Source organism: Aphis gossypii, chromosome 2 (assembly GCF_020184175.1).
Source record: "Aphis gossypii isolate Hap1 chromosome 2, ASM2018417v2, whole genome shotgun sequence".
Taxonomy (NCBI): domain Eukaryota; kingdom Metazoa; phylum Arthropoda; class Insecta; order Hemiptera; family Aphididae; genus Aphis; species Aphis gossypii.
The window spans coordinates 25,809,124-25,834,548 of record NC_065531.1 but is presented as its reverse complement, the minus strand read 5'-3'; the positions used below and the strand labels follow the sequence as shown (position 1 = coordinate 25,834,548).

At 26.7% G+C, this 25,425-nt stretch overlaps 1 protein-coding gene across 1 annotated transcript; it reads left to right on the top strand.

Moving 5' to 3' along the window:
• The first annotated feature begins 934 nt into the window (after positions 1 to 934).
• LOC114128660 (disintegrin and metalloproteinase domain-containing protein 9) lies at positions 935 to 25,420 on the top strand. Its single transcript, XM_027993232.2, is given in 19 exon segments — positions 935 to 1,396; positions 13,747 to 13,856; positions 17,624 to 17,706; positions 17,784 to 17,859; positions 17,927 to 18,009; positions 18,076 to 18,191; positions 18,246 to 18,289; positions 18,376 to 18,540; positions 18,607 to 18,776; positions 18,855 to 19,070; positions 19,135 to 19,233; positions 19,501 to 19,660; positions 19,738 to 19,878; positions 20,700 to 20,872; positions 20,964 to 21,165; positions 21,238 to 21,436; positions 21,498 to 21,639; positions 22,947 to 23,446; positions 23,449 to 25,420. Coding segments are annotated over 19 exon segments (3,786 nt in total). The 5' UTR covers positions 935 to 1,290; the 3' UTR covers positions 24,450 to 25,420.
• Positions 25,421 to 25,425: the final 5 nt, after the last annotated feature.

Here is a 25,425-nt window from a genome sequence, read left to right as displayed (position 1 = left end):
ATAAATTAATAAAATTAAATTAAGTATACATTATTTTACAAATTACAAGTTACAACACAATAATACTGAGTTGATATTAGTTTTTATAATGTGATAGGTACGAGGTACCTACCTATTTATCGTTTACATTTTATCGCTTTATGACGCGATACAATTATTTATTACGTCCAATAAACGTAATAGTCGCTCACCTGCGACCGCCATCACTTCTTCAACAATAAAATACCTTATTAATTATTATTATAGTAATTGAGTGGCAAGGGTAGACATATATAGATACAAGTACGTAAACAACGTTGTTTTTATTTTCTATAGTTTTTATTGTAATTTAGATCGAGTCGATACATGAAATGCCATGTGCCCATGTACGACTCTGGTCTCGTTACCCGTTATTATACGTAGTTGTGAGTTTGTGACGCACGATAAAAATATATTGCAAATTAATAGTAAATAGAATAAATAGATAATATTAAGTATTATATAACTATTCCGCGATAGATGATTGGTATCTCTATTATAGTCTAATGCGAAATGACTCACGAGAAAAATTACTTACATATCGATAACAGGAATGTCCGCATTAGAAATGTCTGTTGTAAAAATAATTGTAATACACGTGCGATATTGTGCTACTTATGCTATTTTCATCGCATATATTTAGAAAAATAGTATTATATATCACAGCATTTGCGTTTTTGAGAACGTTTTCTCGAGTTGTAACGACGACGTCTCGATCTCGACGTACTCGAATTTGACGACGAGTAACAACGGATGGGAAAAAAGGATTTACTAGGCGGCAGGATTTGGCTGCACTGCAACCTCTTATGATGGTATCGCTATTGATATAATACTATATATATATATATGTATATTGTATATATTACTATTATTGTTGTTGATAAGACAAGTGGGAGTAATAAAGATTAAAAAAAAAATCCTCTTAGCCGGAGGAAGTGGAAATGGTAAAAAATAAAAATCGTGATAGGTTTTTTTTTTTTTTTAACAACGTTTAGTTAATTATCGTTCGCTCATCTGTTCCGTCCGCTCATGCGTAGGGTTCGGCTCGCCGCACGTGAAATAATTAAATTCTATTGTAATATAACTGTTATTATTTAATAAAATCAATGTTTTCATTTTCTACAGTTATTGTTCAACTACTGTTTTAAATATTACACCATTTTAAAATATCATCAGTGTAAATCAGTTGATAGTATCAACATTTTTATCCTTACCATTGTTTATTATTCTTGTGTACCTATTGAAAATTTAACAGCAAACTGAGCTTGATGAATGTTCATCGGCGATATGCTCACCTCAAAGGATCATCATATACTGCCTATTGTCAAAGTGCTAGTTTTCACATTTTTAACATTAGTACATATTCAATATGTTTGCTGTGAGTATTTTAAATTTTAGAACATAACAACATATTATATAATTATACCCAACAAGAGTATTATAAGATCTATAATAGGTATATTAAAAACTAATTTATTGAGTTGTAACTAATTTACCTTTTCTTTTCGATTTTATGATATCATACATTGTAATTAAACTTGATGTAGATGCCCAAATAGTGTAGGTAGGTACATACAAGTTTTGTCATTACTATTTTAAATTAGACCATTTTCTGATTAAAAAAAGTATAATATAGGTACTTGTTACTGTTATTTATGGTAGGTGTATTATCATAAACCTGATGGTAAAGGCTTATCATGTAGATGAATTTACTAAGTACAGTCTAATGAATTGAAAGCATGGTTAAATTTATCATTTTTATTTGATGGGGGATATATTTTTTTTTATGTTTTAATCAATGTATTTTTTTCTTATTACAATGTTGAAGAAATATAATTTTACAATGTGTTATTTAAGTCAAGAAATTACTGACAATAGAGTAGAAAATATTGGCATATTGCCATTAGAGCTAAATACATATGTGGTATTGTCAGTATTGACTATTTTATTCATCTTAAGTATTTTTTTTTTTATATTTTTATTAGAGATTCCGTTTAAACAATAATTGTATGTAGGGCTTATGTATAACATCTATGTTCTAATAACATTTGCTGATTATAACTGGATGAGTTAGTTACATTAAAAAAGCCTCTTTCCCTATTTTTTACTCATATTATCTTCTGGATTATTCTGAATTTTATAGGCTTTGATTAATTATACGAGATTACAAATAGTTTTTATTATTGTAAAACATCCTTTTTTCTCATAGTATTTATTCGGTTATCCTTGTATTTATTGTTGATTTGTAGATATTACTGTGTTCATTGTTCATAGACAGTTACTGAGATGATGGTGGGAGGGGCGGGTAAAAGTCTTAAGTCCACTTGATTGTTTTCAAGCCCTTCCTTAAAAAATTAACCTACAACATTTATTAGATATATGGACTTATAACACTAAATCAAATACATTATGGCTTATTATTTATTTAGGTACCTATTTACTTTATTTACATTTATATAGCTCTGTACATATTTGGGTATACAATTTTTGTAATTGAAGGTGCTTAATTTTGATAATAGGTAAAAATTTCTCCCTTTCCTAATTTCATACAAAAACTGAACACAACTGATATAGTAAGAAGCCATTCAAGTAACTTAATTTAAACTACCTCTCCAATATTATTTTTTTATTTATATACCTAACAATAAAAATGTTTTTAAGTACAATAATCATTAGTTTATGATATTTATTTTAATGTATTACCAACTATTTTTGAGGTACTCATTGTTTTATGTTTAAACTATATAATATTACCTGTATTTGTATAAATATCTAATCTTTTTTTTTTTTTGCTGATCAGTGTAATGTTCTAACATGATCCATGTCCTGTATGTTATGTGTAATTTTCTTCTCTACCATATCCCATATGGACAATAATTATTTTTATTTTTTGAATAAATTATGTAGGTTAATTACTAAACTCAGAAAACACATATTATAATAATATTATTATTTATAAAACAATAATTTTTTACCCTAATCGGCATTTCTTACACAAACTAGTGGTAGTTCTTGACACGTCTCAAGGGAGAAAAGTACATAAATATTTTGCATATACATTATACAATTATACATATACATATCTCACTTTTTTCTTTGTTGATAACCAATCTCTATAGGTAATACATTAATTGCTTTTAAAAATGTGATAGGTGGCCAGTAGATAATAGGTATAAATTAATGTATAAAATTCAAAATAAAGATTTGCATAATCAAGTAGATGAATGGCAACATCAAATAATTGTTTTACAATATACTTTATAATTAGATTTCTTCAAACATTTTAATTCAAAAATGTTATTAAAAGCAGCTGCTTGCCTGCTTACCAGGAGTCATTTCCTCTTTCCCTTTCATTTCGGTTACAACTTTGAAATTTTTACTTACATTAGTTAATTTCAATTCTGATATACTTATATTTAAACAATCCATTTTTTATATTTATAACAATAGTTTATAGTTAATACTTATTATTATAATAAATATTTAAAAAATAATCTTTTAAAATAATATAAATTTGTATAAATAATTATAAAACTATTACTTACACAATTTACATAAATTATCTTTATAACACATAAAAAATAACGAAAATTCTTACAATATTATTTTTTGCAAAAATATTATGTACATATTATGAATGTACAATGTTTATAATCTGAATTACCTTTATAGAAATTAGTCGAGACGCCACTCGAATTCATGGTGATTGTTTTAGTATAATTTACTATATATATAAGAGGACTTCATACCCACACATCTTACAAACGTACATATAACATGGTAACAATAACAAACAATAGTATGGTATATTTTTATCCAGTAAAACCAATTTTGTGTGTTTATTTTTAATTTTTAATTTAAATGACCTATTTTTATCAAACGTAAAGATAAGAATATTAGCTGTGTTCTCTCCTGGGGTTTTCACGAAACTTTAAGCTTTTGTGAATTATGAGTATATTTTAATATTAATATTTTATACTCATAACTCACCGATTGTTTTAGCTCGTCTTCTTAAGATTTCAGTAATTACAGATTGGTGTAAAGTCAATGAGTAATCTTTGAGTAAAATAACCTACCACATAAATTATTATAGTAGAGATAGCATTTTTAATGTTTAACATATCGATTTTATATATTATTACTATTTAATTTTATATCCGACTTTAAGAATAAAAAATAATTTCATAAATTTAAATCAATATTGAATTGTTTTGAGATAATAATATTTAAATACATTTTTAAGTCATTACCTCAAAAATATTATTCTCTGTTTTTGTTATGGGTGATTTTATTTTTATTAACCACTTCGCTGATAACCTCTTAAGTGAAACACATTTAACTTAGAACAGGTATAATATATATATTTTAATTGTAGGTATTATTCAATAAAATAATTCAAATCATTATATTCTACTCCACTCAAATAAACTTTAAGTAGGTACTATTTTGAGGAACCCTATATAAAATTTTCAAGCATTTTGACTATACCTAAAATTTTCATCAACATTTTAAAAATCAAAAGTATATAGACTTGAAAATTTAAAATTGGTATATACATAGCTTAAAATTAGTCTTCATATATTTAAAATGAATTTTATTGAGTTAAAAAAATAATTTATTTAAGTAATATTGGAATGTTTTAAGTTTCTATTTAGTTATATAGTTGATACTTTTTTGAAAAACAATAAAAAAATAAAAAGGTAAATAAGTGGATACTTCTGCTGTACATAAAGTGAGTCAGGATTTATTATACGCGAGTTAAATTTGAATTCGATTGTATATTATTGTATACGAAAAACGATTCTGAGCGGAAACGGTCCATCAACCTATATCATTATTTATTAGTTTATTACCTATATCCAAGTGATTTATTTATTTTGATATAGTGATTAAAGTCATTATTTTATTTTTACTATTGTAGTCGATTGATATAATTTTTCTTACTACAAAATAGTTACCAATTTTTTACAACTTTTACGGATTTCGTCAACATTTTAATTCAAATGTATATAAAAAAAATGTGCCTAAGTATTCTTTATACAGATACAAGAAAAATATTGGAACTTATATTAAATTTTCAAGAATTTTGAAATGAATAATTTTACAGAAAAAAAATTTAAAATTTGTAAATTTGTCATGCATATGTTCAGATAGTTCAAAAAAAATTAATATTTTAAAAATTTTATCACATAATGATTATAAAAATATAAACATTCGATAGCAATTTGAAGTATTAACCATTACTTATAACTATAATTATTAAAAAACAACTAAGCAAGTTTGAATTCATTTTTTTATTTTTACTAGTTTGACATTATATATTGTGTTATTATGCATACTATAAATTATAATACATTTAATTTCATAACTGTAGCCTATATAGTTAATCAATTCATATCCGTCGGGTTTGTTATATTTTATCATTTATTATTTTAGTTTTAAATACATATTTTTATTCATTATAATAACAAATTATACCAAATTAAAGATAAATTTATTACACTTCCTTTGTTTATTATATCTCTAACGTGTCTTATCATTCTCTGCACGTGTTATATAAAGGATTTTATTTGCATCCATGACGATCCATTCTCAAAGAAAAGAAAATGCTTGCTTATAAAGGGTTGAAATGTAATATGAGCTAGGTATGAAAACTAAATTTATAATAGTCATCCCGCATAACATTGAATATATATATATATATATATATATATATATAATATATATATATATATATATAAGAACTTATATGTCCAACATAATGTAATTTTCGAGGTAATATATAATAAACCATAGTGAATAATACATAATCAACCCATAGTTACTTTAATCTTTAATTTATGCTTTGTGTAAGTTGAACTATGACACTATGTAATATTATGACTTATGTTGTAACTGTATACGTTGGTTAAAAAAAATAATGTATATTTTTGTTTTAATATAATGAAAAATACAAAATAGCTACTTATTTATAATAAAATATGTATAAATCGCTTAACAAAAAAATTAATTAATTAAAAAGTGAAGGAAAAATTTATAGGTATATAACAAAATCAGAATTTCAACTCATATAATTTGTGATCGGCATAAATCAGCATATATTTTGATAAATTTGTGCAAGAAAATTTAAAAGCAAAGATATTAAAATTTGTTGTTTAAATTTATTTTGAAGCTTTTAATTTTGTTTAAATTGGTAGTATAGAAATATGTTGAAGTACTTTAAAGTGTTGATATACTGATGTTTCAAAAAATTCGCAGACTTATTATTTACCTAATGAAGAAGTAATTTTAGGGATTCTAAGCAATTATATAAAAATAATTAAAAATACGATATAAAATCAATGTACGTACACAAAAAAGAACAATCACAGTACAAATAATTTCATCTGATCATTGTATATATATATGTATAAACGTTACCTACTTATCAGTTACGTATATTATGATAACAGCGTTTGAGTTAAATATGTGAAATAAATTTGTGCTTATTTCAAAAAATTACAATGATTTAAATCGTTCGCATTTTTTTATCAGATTAAATATTTCTCATTTCAGTTAAAATATATATATTTACCATAAAATCCTTTCCTAGTTATGTGAATATGGAACTATAAAAAATAAGTTTTCGAAATCTTAGCAGTCGTGTAACCACCAGAATTTTAGATTACATCCTAATCGGTTCCTAATATTTTATGCGACGGATGTCCTAGTCAGTTCCTACCAGTTCCAGTTTCCTAACTGGTATTGAATGAAAACTCTTATCTCATAATTATAAGGAAATGCAATATTTTCTTGGGTATATTTTTTATAGAATAATTTGTAAAAATATTTTTGGATATCCCTGCATATCCTGTTTGACTTATATTCGACTTTTTAAATTCCCATAATAATATCATGTCTATTATTATATGTTCTATAGTACCTAATGTTTGTGGTGAATTTTAGTAGAAGTAGGTACTATTATACACAACGCACGTGTTTTGAGTATACATAAGATAGAGTATATAATTAAAATTGTGTGAATAACAATTTAGTTTTTTTTGTATTCACGGAAATAAAAAAAATCTTAACACCGTTTTAGTCGCAGTGTTTCTCATCGCTTTAGTCTAGAACTAGACCAACAATAAACACATGGGGTTTTTTCAATCTGTTTATTAAATTAAAGTTTTTATTTCATTATTAATTCCTAATGTCATTATATTTTTGGTCACACATAATATTTATTTTATGAATTCCTTTTTTTTTTTTATAAATTAATAAAAATATTTTTAAACTATTACTATTACTATATACCTTTTATACGTATGTATCTGTATAAAATGATTATGTTTAAAGCGCTTAAGCTTAATATTTCTGTATCGTAAAAATAACTATTGTTTTACTAATAAAAATATAAATTTCTAGACCAAAAAATTACTAAACAGTGGGTAGCAGGGCTAGATTGATTAAGGGTTTTTCCGCTCATAGGCTGAAGTCCTCACACAATAAAAAAAATTTGCTATTTCGTTTCGACCGTTAAAATTTGTTGCCCTAGGCTTTAGCCTAAACAGCCTAAGCGGTAATACGATCCTGCGGGTATAGTAGATTAAAAACAACAGCTATAATGGTCTACAATTAGACAAATTCGTATAGTAAAAAGCTAAAAATTGTAATAAAGTATAACATCTCTTGACAATATTTTTTTAAACAACTTAATAATCAAATTTTAAACAAGAAGTTAATTTGTTCATTACTTTATAAGTTCATATTATAACCTATTGCCGGTGTCTAAAAGTTTAAAAGTAAAATGAAAAATAATTACCCCATGAATTGTTTTTTTCATTTTCGCTCATCAAAACTTTAAATACTTATAGTATACTATTAGTTATAACTTCACAAAATATGATTTTTATTAATTTAAATTATCAAAAAAAATATATGTATATTAATATATTATACTTTGGTAAATTGAAAATGTATACTGCCAAATAAAACAAATAAAAATTGTCAATGATAAATATATTTATAATATTATTATTATTTATTATAGAATTATTATAGAATGAAATATTTCCAAAATATACCTTACGATTTTGAAAAAAATAGTGTTTACCTTTTGAAAAACCACCTAGTTTATACCTATAGTATATAATATTTAATTTTTATTTGATGAGAAGTTTATAAATAATACGGTTTGGCTCTTGAAGTTTTGTGTATCTATATAGACTATACAAACGTGTTATTTTATCATAACAAACAACATAAATATTTTTTAAAAAATAGAAGCAAACTTTGTTTAAAAAATATTTTTATTGTTTATTTTCATCCACCAAAAAAGTTCTTTATACAATTTTTGTTTTGGTAACCGTTTGTGTTTTAACAAAAATATCTCGTCATTTCTAGTGACGAGAAAAATAAGACCAAGAAATATTAAAACGAAATTAATTTTAAGAGTTCCTTAATCAAAGAACGTTAAACACAATGTTTATAGTTGTAGGACCATTTTACTTATAGTAACCATTATGTCAGTAATTCTGTTAGTGATTTATATGTGTAGATTATTTATAAAACCTTTTTACAAAATATGCTAAATGTTCCTCTGCATAAATTACTAATAGTAATAAGTTCAAGTAAACAATATAGTATTGTAACTTAAACAATATTTATACATTTAGGCCAAATAGAGTATACTACTATATATATACGAATATATGTACAATATTCTAAAACTTACTAATAATATTAAAAAAATAAATAACAATACTATTCAGTATTCACAGACGAAACCGGAAGTTGAATCACGTAATTACTGGGTCGCTCTGTCTTGAGTTTTAATATATGACATTATATTGAGAAGTTATATGAGTCATAACGAATAATACTAATGATAGTTTTATTCTTCAGAATTTATATTTTTAAAAATCATTTAAACTTAGCTTAAGAAAAATGAAATAATTTATTATTAAATAAATGTATAAAATCATATTATGATTACTGGTTAATATTCAACTAAATGTGATCTTAGTTTTATTTAATTTGTAACGTACCATTAAGCCCAAGACAAACTCTTAATTACTCGGTTTTTTTAAGTAAATTAATTCAATACGTAAAATCAAAATATATATATATATTTTTTTTACTACCTATAGAATTTTAATTTTTAATTTAGGTTATTCGATTTTTAAGCTCGAATCTTCTATGTTGGTAGACGCTTATATAATAATATCTTCTCTTGATATGACGTCATGATGAGACACTCATCTTCCATTTTATATCGCTTTTGTTTATTGTACTTATGTATCATGTATATCGTATATGAATAAATAATACATTTTTCTATTTTAATGTAAAAAATGAATCCTTAATCTATGGTACGATACTACGATTACAGTTCATTCAATTGGTCATTTCATTGTTCCATAATTCTATGCAGGATGTATATATATTGAATATATCATTCGAATACTAACTAATATATTTGTATAGGTACCTACCTGTGATATGTGCAATTTATTTAATTTTTACTTGTTTGATTCGTTGTGTCGTAGAAATATTCGACATTGTGGTGGTTAACGTGTCATCATCATTTCTGTTTAATAAAACTGCTAACTATACTTGATAAGAATTTACTTTTATTTGTAACGGATTCCAATTATTACGCACGAGTTATAATTGTAAAACAGCTAAATTATTAAAAAACACTATATACAGATCAATATTTTGTATGGGTACGTGTTTAAATAAATCAGTTAATTAGTATATATATATCAACAAAGCATTTAAATTTAGTTTGCAATTACATTGTGGAAACGAAGTATACAAAATATGGAGGTTGTTGATTATTAATCATTGATCAGTATTAACTACATTTTATTTTTTAATTATTAATATAAAAATTGATATATTTTATTGATCTAAAATTAAACCATTTTTTTTATACCATTAGGAAGTATTTTTATGAAAATACTTATAAATAATAAACTTCCTAATCAATATAATATGTATATATCCAATTTATATTTTATAAGACATTAATATTAATCTTAAGAAGATGTCTCACCCACATTTGTTATCTCCATCCTATAAATGCATAATATAAATGTATGCTCAGTAGTTAGGTAATGTTTAGCTTCAATGGTTTTAATATTAGACTAAATTATGACTTATCAGTATTACAGATAAGTGAATTATGATTATTTTTAAATTTTAATATTTATCCAACTTAAAACTCCTTTCTAAATTAAAATATCAGAAAAAAGTTTATAACAAACTACAGACAATTTTGTTACTCTTAGGTTTGATAATAAATTAATAACTGATTAATTTACTATCATTAACGAAATAAAAAGTGAAATTTCTATACGCGTAAATTAGCTACTATGTTACGCACTTGTAAAACGGAAATAACAAATTGGGTCAGACGTCCTCTTTTAAAATCTTAATTTCAATTATTATTCAGAATCGTATTTTTTATTAACAATTATGTCATGAATATTCACATTATTATATTATTTATTTTTATAATAAATTATAAAACAATTGGTTGATTTTAAAACTATAAATAAATAGGTACCTACTTAATATTTTATTGAGTCTATTTCAGCTGTGTTATGTTTCTCTTTCTGAAAGAAATTTAATTTTTAAATCGTATTTTTTCTATACCTATAACCCGTATACTCTTAAATTAACATTATAATGATGAAATGGTACGTCTCTATAAATACTATAATATAACTATTACTATACAACTATCTCTATTTTGTATTGTTAAAAAAATATTGTAATCATAAAATAAAGTAAAACATATTTTTCTATTCAATACATAGTTTACGTTTGAAAATAACCTCCGAAATCATTGTTAGATGCGAAATTTTATATTATTGATTATAGCTCTTAGTTTATTATTTTATAGTTACAATAATATAATTAAGACAACGCCACACCCGCTGTATTACTTGTCTTTGTCTTACAAACGTAGTACGACATAGAAAATTTGTATTCAGCAAAACTAATTTTGCGTTGTTAATTTTAATATTAAAATGAATCAACCTATTGTATTATCTTATCAAATTTAAAGGTAAAAAAAGCGAATTACGAGCATTTAAAAAATGTAAATGTCAATAAAAGCCTACGCGATGTCAAAATTGGTTCTTTGGAACACGTTTTTTCTATAATATGTTGTATATTTGTAAGATAAACACAACACATGCCGCGGGTGTGGCGTTCTCTTAACTGAGAGTTCATACTAACAATTATATACATTTTTTTGGAAAGCTTGATATTTCTTGAAATCAATAAAAAAAATTAAATGTCATACTAATAATCTATTAGTTATAACTTAAAAGTTTAAATTTCCATTTAATGTACGTAATTTTAAAATTATTGTATTCATAAACTAATATTTTATAAAAATTATTATTAAAAAATTTCCTTTATATTACAAGATGTTAATTAATTTTTTCGCTGTATGGATGATATTATTAATGAATTATATTTGGGCTGGGGTAACAAATAAGTAATAAATTCTAATAGGTTATCATTAAAAAAATATATTTAGATTTTACAATGTCAATATATTTTTAAGCGTTCATTCTACTTTTCTGTTACATAAATTGTTCCAAAACGATTTATAATATGTATTATTATTTATGATGTAATATGAATTATATATTATATATGTATGTATATATTTCCATATTGGAAATTGGAAACATATTTCTTTTACACGAAAAAAATAATATAAAATATAACTTATAAAATAAAAATGTATTTATAATTTTTTAAATACAATGCTATACACTAATAGGTACAGGTAAATTGTTTCATTCTTTGCTTATGTCTGCAGGGTGATTAGAATAGGACAAGTGCTCGTATAACTTTCAATCCTATAGAAACCTATATTTCTACCTTTTCAGCTCTCAATCGATGATATAATGAAGTAGAATTACTATAAAAGATAAAATAAGAAATTTGATAATACTAACATTTGTTGTCTCCGTCTTACAAGTGCCTAATATAAGATTTTCGTTCAGAAATCCACGGTTAGTTCGTTCGTTGAGAATCAATTGAAATATTATTAACTTTAGAAATATAAGACTATTATTAGTATTTTCCCAGAAAGTTTTTATGGGTATTTTCATTTTAAAATGGCTGTAAGTAAACATTTTGAAAATTTTGCTATTTTTTTAAAAACCTGTAGAAAACGTTTGAATATATATTTGATTCTATCTAAAAAAATTAATGGAGGTATGAAGTTTCATACATTTAATTATAATATTAAAAAGCTAGACAATTACAAATATTTTGTTTTTAAGCTCTCGCTTCTTTTCGCTCATCTTGGTAATCACATATATTTGTAAACAATAATAATAAAAAAAAAGATCGATTTTCTATGTAAAACCATTTCTTAAAAATGTTCCGTCAGTTGTTAGTAGTTTTCTCATATTATGCATTTGGAAAATACCAGGGAGACTAGAAATTACCTTTTCTAAGTACTATCTAAAATAGTTTTCTGATCTTAAACATTATTATAAAACTAATAGATTTCTAGCTTTGCTCAGAATCTAAAATTGTATTGTTAAATATGCAGTTATATAAAATTCTTAGGTATTTAAATTTAACTGATAATATACAATTTTCACCATAATTATTAATTGCTTAATGATAATTGAAGCCTATTATTAAAAGTTAAATAGAATAAGTTGTATTGAATTGTATAACTATTTATTACTAATTATTTTAATTCAACTTATCCTTAAATCTACACTTATTTATCCATAAAAAAGTGTGACAGTATATTTTTAGATCTAGAGTGAAGAATCAGAATTACTTTGATGAAAATTGTTTCTATTATGACGTGGTGTTTTTTATTGTGTTATTACGGCCTGCCTATAAAAAACATTTGGATTATTTTGTTTTAATTTACAATTAATAACTAAAATACTTTTAATCATCACAACCTAATAGTTCAAGTCATATTTTATTAATGTAGTATAATTTTAAAAAACTAGTCCCGTTAGCATAAAGCTAAGTTTAATTTTTTAATTTTATATTTGCTTTACTTTTATAATTGTTGTATTTTAAATTATGTCCCCCTTTTCATAACACAATCATACAATATTGTAAATGCTTAATTTTTAATAGTTATCAATGTGATCATAAGGACGCATAATAATGTTCAAATTGGGACAAAACATCATCATTTTTATTTTTGTGAAATTTGTGTTTGGCTTTCACACTATCTTATATTTTTTGTTATAATAACCGAAAATATTTTAATACGACGTAAATATATTTGTGAAAAATATTAAAAACATAATGTACCTATTTAAATATACTAATATTTTCCATTTCATCTATTTTTATTATAGAGGCGAAGCTGAGGCTGAGTCCTGGTTTAGGACAGGAGCCACTAAAATAAGAATCTATTCGATTACTACAGTAGAATATAATAGAACTAATTAGAACAGCATTGTAATTTAAAATTTTCCTCAGAACGATATTTTAAAATGTTTGTTTTATTGGTGATAGGCATTTTATAATAGGTATATGTTATAATTTAATGCCATACTTCCATAATAGATTTAATATTAGAAGTTATAGAACATTAGAAAATTTTTATGTGATGAATGATGATTTTATCTTGGTGGATCCCTGCTTAGTTTTTACCGAAGCCTTTTTTATATTAAAATGTATTCAATTTTATGAATTTTATATTTTTAACCTAATTAAATATTTTTAATTTTGCAGGTGGGATGACTGATCAAATCGACAATCAATTCAATAACTATGCATTTATCGAACCAAAATTATTTAGTTCGAGGCATAAAAGAGAAATTCAATCAACCAAAATAAATCCGGTTAGTTCATATATTATGCAATATAAATCATATTTATGTTTTTAAAATTCTACGAGAATAAAAATACTAATATTAATAATTCTTATTATTTCAAGTAATTCTTAATATCTTAAATCAATTACAATGCACATTTGTAATACAATCTATACAATATTATACATTATTTGTACAATTATTTCATGTAAAACACTTAAACATATTAAAATATATTGTTCAAATAATTTCAAACGTGACATTTTTGTAATTGTGTTTCCGCTAAATTAATAATTAAAATGAATATCAATCACATAGATTATGTTTAAGTTATCAGTTGTTATTGATAATTCCAACAGTACTATAATGACTGGTTGAACTGATTAAAATCCATGATAATTATTTCATTTATTTCATATTTTCTGATTAGGTACATGTATGAAATACCTATGTGTTGTATTGTACATTAAATTATTTAAATTATTTCCAATATTTAACTATTTATTATTTAGCTAAGTACTTAAGTAGACAATATTTGATAGGCAACTGGTAGACTAATTTATACAAAATTAGCTATAAATAATACAAAAATGTCCAGACGTCCTTTCATTAAACGTTTCAGTAAAAGTTTCGTATATCAAAAGTTTGTCCAATTGTTTCAATGAATTCTCTTGAGAATCCAAAATAGCTAAATGTCTGTATGGTATTTCAAAAATATGTCTAATAATCAGTATCCTTTGAAGTTTCGTAAAATAAAAAATTGATTAATTATTCAAATTGTTGATACGTTTGTTTTAAAAATTAATTCATTTCACTAAAAATTTTAGGATACGTACTAATCGATTTTAACTCAAATTATATACCTACAGTAATTAATAAAAACGTTTTTGACTCATGTTTAAAAAGTATTATACAATTATTGAGTAAACAAACCTAACATTGAGTAAATTTGATGGTTTTTTTGAAGATTTAAAAAATATAAAAATGATTTTTTTGTGTGGCAAAATATTTTGAGAACAATAAAATTAATAAGACCTGTAATTTCAAATCAAATATTTAATGTCTGAGAGCAATGTTTTATAACAGAATTATTTAATGAGTTACCTACCATAATCAAAAATTAAAAATTCTTTAATTTTTAGAATTCTTAAAATTGTACATCATATAAAATCAAACTCATTATTTTTTATTATTAGTGAAAATAAAGTATTACCCCCCATAAATTCATTATCTTTCTCTATACACAGTACCTATTTCATATTTTTATGTTTTGATTACATCCATATAAGTTAGGATTGTGTACTGGTACAGCTGCTAACGGCTTATAATTTAATATATGCACCTATGGGCTTTTTTGTGGTCCAATTGGTCAGTAGAATCGAAATATGGGTACTAATTGCATTATCTTCAATCGACTAATATACGCCCGCTCTAATATACGATATTCTATAAAAAAAAAAGTAATGATACTAATAAGTAATAACACAACATCAATGACAATTTCGAACCAGTTCACAGTTGCAAAGTTTACATGTTTCAGTTTAATTAAATATACTAAATTACAAAATGTAAGTTTAAAATATATTGTTCCTTTTTTTCACTATAGAATATCTGTGAATTTTGGTACTCAATGCTAATTTGCAGCGATGTTGGAAATTACAATACTTAAAGAAGATAAAAAAAATCCAATTTTACTATTAGATTTCTATAATGTGACTATAATACCATGGCTTATAGTATAAGGTAGGGGTCTCCAAACTACGGATCGCTGTCCCCATAGGACGGTAAATATAGGAGTAGATACCTAAAATTTAAAAATTTTAAATTATATGTATTGGTAAACTTTTGGCCCTCTAAAAGCATTTCATATTTTTTGTGGCCCTCGAATAAAAAGTTTGGAGACCCTTGGTGTAGGGCCTTACCACCTTGAATACTAATTTATAAATAATATTTATCTGCAGATAATTGGTACCTATACGGCTAACCTACTTATTTAAAATACTTGCCGGTGATATTACAGCTTCTTCATTTATTATGTTACATCTGCAATTATAGAGTCTGCAAAGACACCAATAGTAATAATGATAATATTATTTAAACTTTAAATACTTTCCGTCACCTATTTGTATAATTTTAAGGTAGTATTTTCGATGTTTTGTAATTATATTTATACCTAACCTTTATAGGTCTCTTTAGAAACTTTTAAATGAAACTCATAAATTATAGAATAATAATGTTTTATTTTATCAATAACAAAATAAATGATAAGTAAATTACAATACCTATGTGTTTTGTTGAAATGTAGAATGAACATTATGTATTGATTAAAATGGGTATAAGTTCGTCGATAATCTATATCTACTAAACTCTTCGTCGTCTAAAAAAAAGCATATAAAATGTTTTAAAACTATTTTAGTCATAATTCATTTATACATAATATAGTCATGACAATAATATTTAACCAACTTTAAATAAAAAAAAATTTATAAATAATTTGTCCATCTCATTTTCAGTACCTACTTGTCTCCAAAGTCATAATAAATAGATATTTAACACTATTTCGTGTATTATATTTTATGCTGTATATTTTCAAAAACATAAACTGGCATTGATTTTTTTTTTCATTGCCAAATGAGCTATTTATACCTATTATATGCCTCTACGATTCAAGTAATTTAAACTTTTAAAATTATTATGTATTAAATTATTAAACAAAATAATAAATTCAAATTCAAATTCAAATGTAAATTATTATAAATGTTTGATGTTACTAAAATACTACTAAATACTTCGTATGCATCAAAAATGGACAAATATGATGCCGTAAAACCATATTTTTACAAAAGTATGATTTAGGTTTTAAAATAATAAAATAATAGTTAAAACAAGGTACAGTATTGTTTATTTATTTATTCATCATGGTAGTAATAATTTTTGATAAAATTATAGTCAATGCAGAAAAATACAATACAATAATAGATAATAGGTAATTGAGCTGGTATAATAAGAGTTTATCGGTTTTGCTTCTACTGAATTTACAGGCTTTGAATATTCAGCTTTAATTTTTCTTGAAATTGTAAGTTTTCTTTATTTGATTTACAATGTAGTACAATATTTTATAAAAATACCAAAAACGACTTAAAAATTGTAAAATATACTTTAAACACTTTGAAATTTTGAAACACACTAATATATACCTACTATTAAAGAAATAGTAATTTTAATCATCTTTTTATGTAATATATTTTTTGTTTACTTAACATACGATATACTATGATTAACTAGTTAAAATATACAAACCGAATCCTATAGTTATCTGTAACCCGTATCCCCGTACTTTAAATAGAGCGCCGTATCGCTTACCTTGAAGCTTGAAGAATCGTCTTTGTTAAGGCATCGTCTTAAGATCTTTCATCTTCGTACACGTCAAGGACGCTTCTGAATTACTACATTGTCACTAATTCATCAGATTTAAAAAATTGTCCGACCGTGCTCGTCATTATCGATGAACAACGTTCTCTTTTGGTTTTGAAAGTTAAACTGCCTGATTCATTCTCAATTAATGTATAGGGTTATCAAATATACTTAAACTTAATTAAAATAATATTAAAACTTGAAATTCATATGTATTGTTTCTGTTCTGCATAATGATTATATAGGTGAAACACATAATTAAACACAACAATTATTATCAGTGGTATAGTTGACAAGATGTCTACAATTTTAATTTTATTCATTTCAATTCGTATTCTTATATTTTTGTTTTATTATATTTTTTTTTTATACTTTTGTAGAATGGCCTGGAACATACCCATGGTATTACCTTAACATTTGTCGATAATCGACAAGAATATATTATTGATCTCAGCCTCAATAGGTAAATCAAAATATCATTTAATCAACAATAATCTTAATAACTAATAAATTTATTTTATAACTTTTTACTATCCACAGAGGACTAATTCCAGTTAATTATTTTGAAAAACATCAGAAAGATGGAGCTCATGTGATAAATAAACCAAAAGCTAACGTAAATTTATATTTTAATTATATCAAAACAGTTTAGTATTATTGTTAATTTTTAATTATTTTAATAGGAACTTGAATTTTGTAATTATAATGGTAAAATTCGTGATTTACCAAATTCCTGGGCAGCAATTTCTACGTGTGATGGCATAAGGTTATTATAATAACTACTTATAAAATAATAGATTGATTAAATCATCAGTGACTATTCTTTTTATAGAGGAATGTTTTTTGACGGAATTTCGTACCATTACATTGAAAATGTTGAACACGAATCAGGTGATAAGTACCATATTTTGTACAAACATGAAGATCTAAGAGCTAATTATACCTGTGGTAAGTGATCATAAAATAATATTTTGAATTTTAAGCATAACCTTTTATTTTCAGGATTTCCTAGTACTCCTGAATTTACACTTAATGAAATCAAACATGTAAGCAGATTTATTTTTTATTTTGAGCAATGATAACATACTATGAAATAAGTAATACTTAATATGTATTTGTTTAATATTTTTAGAATAAAAGAAACACGAGGTCTTTGAAGGGACCATATAATCAAAATGATAAATCTAGATTTATCGAATTAGTACTTGTTGTTGATCAAGAAGAGTATAAGTCGTTTAACAGTGAATTATCTAAAGTCCATCAGCATGCTAAAGATATTGCAAATATAATAAATTCCGTAAGTGATATCTATTTATTAATACTGAGACATTGCATATTTTAAATTGATGTTATTATTTTTCAGCTTTATATACCATTAAACATATTTATTGCACTTGTTGGAGTAGTTGTATGGACTGAATATAATGAAATTTCATTAGTGTCAAACGGTGACACTACATTGACTAATTTTTTACACTATCGTCGTGAACATCTTGTCAAAGATCATCCTAATGATAATGCACAATTATTAACGTACATATTATAATTACTTTGAAAATCATAAAAATTGTATAATATTTATTTTTTTAATTTTAATTTTTTTTCTTTTAGAAAAGTCCAATTTGAAAATGGTATTGTCGGTAAAGCTTTAAAAGGACCTATATGTACTTATGAATTTAGTGGCGGTGTAAACAGTGACCACAGTGTTGTACAGGGATTGGTAGCAACAACTATAGCTCATGAAATAGGTCACAACTTGGGCATGGAACATGATACACCTGAGTGTGAATGTCCTAATGAACGATGTGTTATGGCGCCTTCTTCGGGGTAAGATGATAGTTGTTAAACTTAAATTTTGCAAGTACTATATTTAATTTTAATTTTTTTTCAGAATACTGAGTCCAACCCATTGGAGTTCTTGTAGTATGGAATATTTAGCTCTTGCATTTGAACATGGAATGGACTACTGTTTAAGAAATAAACCTGACAAGTAAAGTTTACTAAACAACATTTTAATGTATTTTTCACATTTTCTTTTAAATAAATTATATAAACGTGGTTTTTTTATTAAACTACATTCATTACTTCAATATCCACTAACATTTTTGAAAATATATTTTTTTTGCATGATTTCCGGTTGAAATAAAACAATTAATTCAAAAAAGTTAATAGATATTGATGTAATAACTGTTGTTTGATAAAATAATTACTTGTGTAATTATAAATATTTACTCAGATTGTATGCTTCTATTGTTAGATTATTTGCAAGCCCAGAGTGTGGTAATAGTTTTGTAGAAGAAGGAGAACAGTGTGATTGTGGGGTAAAAGATATGTGTACCAATCCTTGTTGCAATCCAGATACGTGTACGTTTTATGATAATGCCACTTGTGCTACAGGAGAATGTTGTGATTTAAATGTAAATTGAAACTGCTTACTTGTAGTGTTAATAAATATTCAATACATAATAGTTAAAATTTAATTTAATATCTTTAGACTTGCCGTTTTAAGTTGGCTGGTATGGAATGTAGATCAGCTCCACATGAATGTGATTTACCTGAGTATTGTACTGGGGAATCAGAGTATTGTCCAGATAATGTATTCAAATTTGATGGTTCTGTTTGTGAGGAAAACAAGGTACGTTTAAAATATTCTGTATTTTAATTTTTAAGGATATCTAATCATTTTTTTTTTAAAGTTAATTATTAGAAATTGGTATACTATAAAATATCCAAGTCCTAAGATAATCCATCCATCTATTAGGTAAATTGACCACTAACACCATCCCAATATATAACATTGCTTCTAATTAGCCTTATCTGATACTTGTATTCTGTAGTCAAATCCTCCTCCTAACGCTTCTACATATTTCCTTACCATGTCCTTCCTTCTCAACCATGGTCTTCCCATTAGTCTTTTTCCATTAGGATTTTTTTCTAATACTAGCCGTATAAATCTGTTTAGATTACTATATATGCCCAACCCTTTATAGTTCTTTATTCCTTATCATTTTCAGTATACTTGGTTTGTAGAAGAGTGTTCCTAATCATTTTTATCCTTCGCTCACCACATAGTGAGTCCTTTATAGGTCCAAAAATCTTTCTCATTATTTTTTCTTCAAAACTAATAATTTTCTCTTATCACTATATCTCAGCTTCATGCGTAATTACTGTTAATATTAATTTAATTGTATAGTAATATTTTCACATTTTTTAATAGTGATTATGATCCCAGTAATTTTGGAATATTATAGACATTTATGTCCAACCTTAATTCTTGCCGTTGTTTCTTTTTCAATTTCATATCTAAGATAATCAAATTAAAATTTTTAATGCCTAAAATTTAAATGTCTATTATAATTAATAATTTAACCTCAATTAATTAACCTGTTTTATCACATGCACATCAATTAATTTCAAGTACAATATTAATGCTTTATAATTTTATTTATTTTATAGGCATTTTGCTTTAATGGGTCTTGTCGGACAAATGCAGATCAATGTCGTTTATTATGGGGTCCTACTGGGGAATCATCGGATGAACAGTGTTACAGAATGAATTCTAAGGGTTCACCACAAGGTAACTGTGGTTACAATCGCCTAAACAAGACATATGTAAAATGTGCCCCAGAGTAGGTTAATTTTTATTACTAATAATAATTTATTAAGATATCAGTGTTTAATTATGGTTTTATTGTATTATGCACCTATTTGTTCAATTAGGAATGTAAAATGTGGCATGTTGCAATGTAAGCATAAGAATGAACGTTTAGAATTTGGTATGGAGACTGTATCCACCGTATCACACACATTTATTAACAGTAATGGTGTAATGATACCTTGTAGAACAGCTATTGTGGATTTGGGTTTAAATGATGTTGATCCTGGTTTAACACCAGATGGTGCAAAATGTGATGAAAATAAGGTTTGTTTTCTAATAGTATAATACTATAAAAATTATTTTAATCATATAGAATTTATTATTTTAAATTTTAAGATGTGTGTGAACCAAAAATGCATGAATGTGACAGAGTTCAGAGCAAGAAGTAATAATAATTGTGAAAATAATTGCAATGGAAATGGAGTGTGCAACAACAAAGGCAATTGTCACTGTAAAATTGGTTATGCGGCACCAAACTGTGATCTTCCTGGTCCTGGAGGAAGTGTAGATTCTGGACCAGCATCCAGTCCAAACAGTACTTAAATAATGTCTTATAATTGTATTCATTGTTGGTATTTATTTATTTTTAATTTCAGCATTCAAAGGATTCATGACTGGAATGTATGTTCTTACATTTGGGGCCATTCCACTGTTATTAGCTATTTTGTTATTTGCCTATTGTTCGAAGAATCACCATTCACCATCTGACTGGAATAAAACTAATCGCAAAAAGCTATCGTATGTATCTAAGTGTTTGCCATTTATCCAACGTTTGCAACATTTGGTCATTGATGATGGTGATGGTAATAGAAATGCTTGCACTACTACTATTACTACAAATAGACAGCTACCTAGTATAAACACTGTATCGTCCCTAGTTGCGCAATACAACAATGCCATTTACTCAGAACCATCTAAAATTAGTAGTTTTTATAATAATACTTCAGAACCAATTTTAGAAAATGCTTACATCAACAATGCATGTTCTGTACCACCGTCAAATTACATTGATGCCGTGAAATCTCGTCTAAGTAAAAGTGATATTACTATTACAAATCTTATGTCTACAACTAATCCTCAAGTGAATAGTTATTTGCAAAATGGTGTATGGGGAAATTCAAAATAATTATTCTTTTAGAGTTAGTCATAAATTATAATTTATATAGCTTATAAAAACTGTTAAGTTGAGATTACTTACTTACAATAAACACTGGGAAATCTAAGTAATCGGTTAGGTCACTTGATAATTTTACACATCTATTAATCCAACTACTTAAATTTTCAATAATTAGTCTATGGCTATAATTGCTATAATTATTTATGCAATTGCAATTTTTTTTTATTTTAGTTCGATTGAATTAATTATAACTTTTTCTTGACTTATTTTAAAAATCATAATTTAACGTTTAAATATATATTTATAACATATAAAAATTATTTTAAAATGTAAACTTTAAGTTTCAATATGTGAATATTATAGTTAATAATAATAATAATAATATTTATACGTATTTGTTTACCTAATTTAATAGTTTAATATTATTTAATTCCAATACTCTGGTTCCATGTATGTTGGACTGGCAAGACTACTGTAATTTCAAAAGACATAATTTGAAGAATAATATAATATATAATAAATGTATATTATTTGTATTATCATTTAAAATTAATATTTTCATTACAATTGTATTTCTTTCCTGTTAAATTTTTTGTAAATACCTACTTGATGTTTAACTTTAAAAATTATATTTAGGAAACATTTATTTAATTAAAAAAATTCTTGCATGACATATAATGTACATATGCCTCGGATGTGGATTGTGGGTGTATATTTTGCTTTTCTTAACAACTAACATTAATTAGTAATCGAACTTGTATTGTTTTATATGTTGCTTTGTACCTATCGTGTTTCTAATCATTGTCTGTGAGATATTAACCTCGTCCTATATGCACGTTACACAATAATATACATTTTATTCGACTGAACTTTTTCTATTGGTCTTTCACTTTCCGGTGTTAAATATTTTCAAATTTTCTTTTAACAGCAATGATTCAGAAATCGGTAACAAACCTAATGGTACTGTTTCACCTTCGAGTACGTTATTGATAGACAATCAAAAACCACCATCACTTCACGCGGATCTGGTGGGTAACTACAAAGGATTCAGCATTAAACCGTTGGTGCCTGCAAGTGAACAGCCGGTCGTCTCTAGAACTCCGATCAGACCGGCACCTTCTGCACCTGCCGCCGCCGTTTCCGTGTTGAACGAAAAGGGCGGTAGGCTGCAGATAAGTCAACCGGTGTTGGACGCGACTACGTCGTCTACTGTACACAAGTTGGTGTCTATACCGTCAAAACCGGCGCCGCCGGTACCGACTGCCGCCAGACCCGCGTCGATGGTGGCGGCAGCGGCGACGGCGGACAAAAATAGCGGCGTCGGAGGGGGAGGTGGATATCCGACCCTGCGCAGGATTACGTCGTTCATGAAAAATCAAAAGACCGACGAGAAAAAGCACACGATCCCTCGCGCCAACTCCAAGTTCGACAAGAAGAGTTGAAAAAACTGGAAATATCGAACCCTATCCTCCAGAAAGAGATAAACGTACCGTCGGAACCGTTGCCACTGGAGGCGGATCAACACAAAGCGGTCGTGCTCAGGGCTCAGAGCCTGCGCGTAGCCAACAACTCCAATCACAGACCGCGCGTACCAAACTTCGGGTCGATGAAGTGCAAGCGGCCCACCAGCGTTGCCGCCCCGACGGCAGCGACCGCGGTCGCTGTCGCCTGTTCGAGGCCCACTTCGCCGCCACCGCCGCGTCCGCCGGCTTCGCAACCGGTCCCGGTCCAGGTCGACTACCAGATACCTCGATCGCTGCAGGCGACCGGCCGCAGGGGCGACGGTTTGAGGGCCGCGAACGTCAGTTGCGAGGACTTGGAGAACATCTACTCGGTGATCGACGAGCGACCCGTGGTGGACGTGGACGAGGAGGACGACTCGTGCGCGTACAAAGTGCCCAGGTCGTTGGAGAGTTCGTTGCTGGGCGAAATCGTGTCGGCGATACAGGAACGCAATCAAGAATCCATTTACACCAGTAAACCGACCGTCGACGTGCCTACGTCGCAGAAGCAGCAGCCCCATCAGCAGACTTACGAAAATTTTAAGCCGTCGTCGGCGGGTTCGACCACCAGTTCCGGGTACATGCGCCCCGTGGACGTCAAGTCGCGGGCCGCGTCGTACGATCAACCGGACTTGGTGAAAAACTGCGATGAGAACCGATCGTTGAACCCTTCGCCGGACGTGCTCGAAGCGAAAAAGCTACCCACGGCCGACAAACCGACCGTACTGTTTCCGAAACCGGTTGTAGGCGCGGCCGGCAAGTCGGCGTTAACGGCTACGGTGGGTCTGAAAAAAAAACTTTCGGACAGTAACCGATACCCACCGTCGAAGAAAGGCGTGGCCGATATTCAAAAGAGATTTGAGAGCCACGGAAACGTACTGAAAAATCCTCCAGTGTCGACCAAACCGAATATCTCTGGGAACAGGTAATGGTTTTCGTCGACATAAAACAGTATACAGATGTTTTATTATTACTATTATTTATTTATTTATTTGGGGGGTGGACGGAAGACTGCTGTCATGACACCCGCTTTTTTATAAATTTTTTTACATACACAATGGTGCTTATATTTATCATTTTTATTTAGAAGTTACTGTAAGTGAGTTATAATTATGTGTAATTATTTTGATGTACATACAGTATTGTTTTATTTTATTTTTATTTTTTTGAACAAAATGACTTATTATTAAAAAAAAAACAATGTGATAAACTTTACTCAAAATTAAATTTATTTGTGTTCGAAAAGTGTTAGTTCCTTTAAAGAAAATATTGCAAATTTTAATTTCTCGGAGTAGTGTAGTTGTATTTTCATTTTTATGTGTACTCTTCAAGCTGCACATCAAATTATAATATAATAAATAATTAACTAGACCTTCGGGATGCATTATTTACCTATGGCTTCATGGCTTATAACTCCAATCATAATTTTATTTTTATTTATTTTCTCTATTTTTATTTTACTAGTCATTATGTTTAATACTTTAATGTGAACTTTATGTATATTATTCTATATTATGTGTTTTGTGTTCATGTACTATACATATTTTTGTCTCTATGCTTTTTATAAGCTTTATTACCAGCTATTGCTCTATGTCTACAAGTATAACAATCACATCTGCTAATTGCTAAAAGTATCATTTTTTTAATTTTTTTTTTTGAATTCCACGCTGCTGAATTTATATGATTTTTTTTTGTTTCTGCAAATATACTTCAAAGGAAAAGGAAATAAAAGACACTAATGTTATTGACGCCAAAGGCTCATGTTCCTCATAGTCTATTATTATATTATATAATTATTTTATTTATTATTATTTTTATTGTATTTGTATATATTGTACTTATATTTTATATTTTACATTTTTATTTGAAAATAAAATAAAAATTTTATATTACATTTTTATTAGC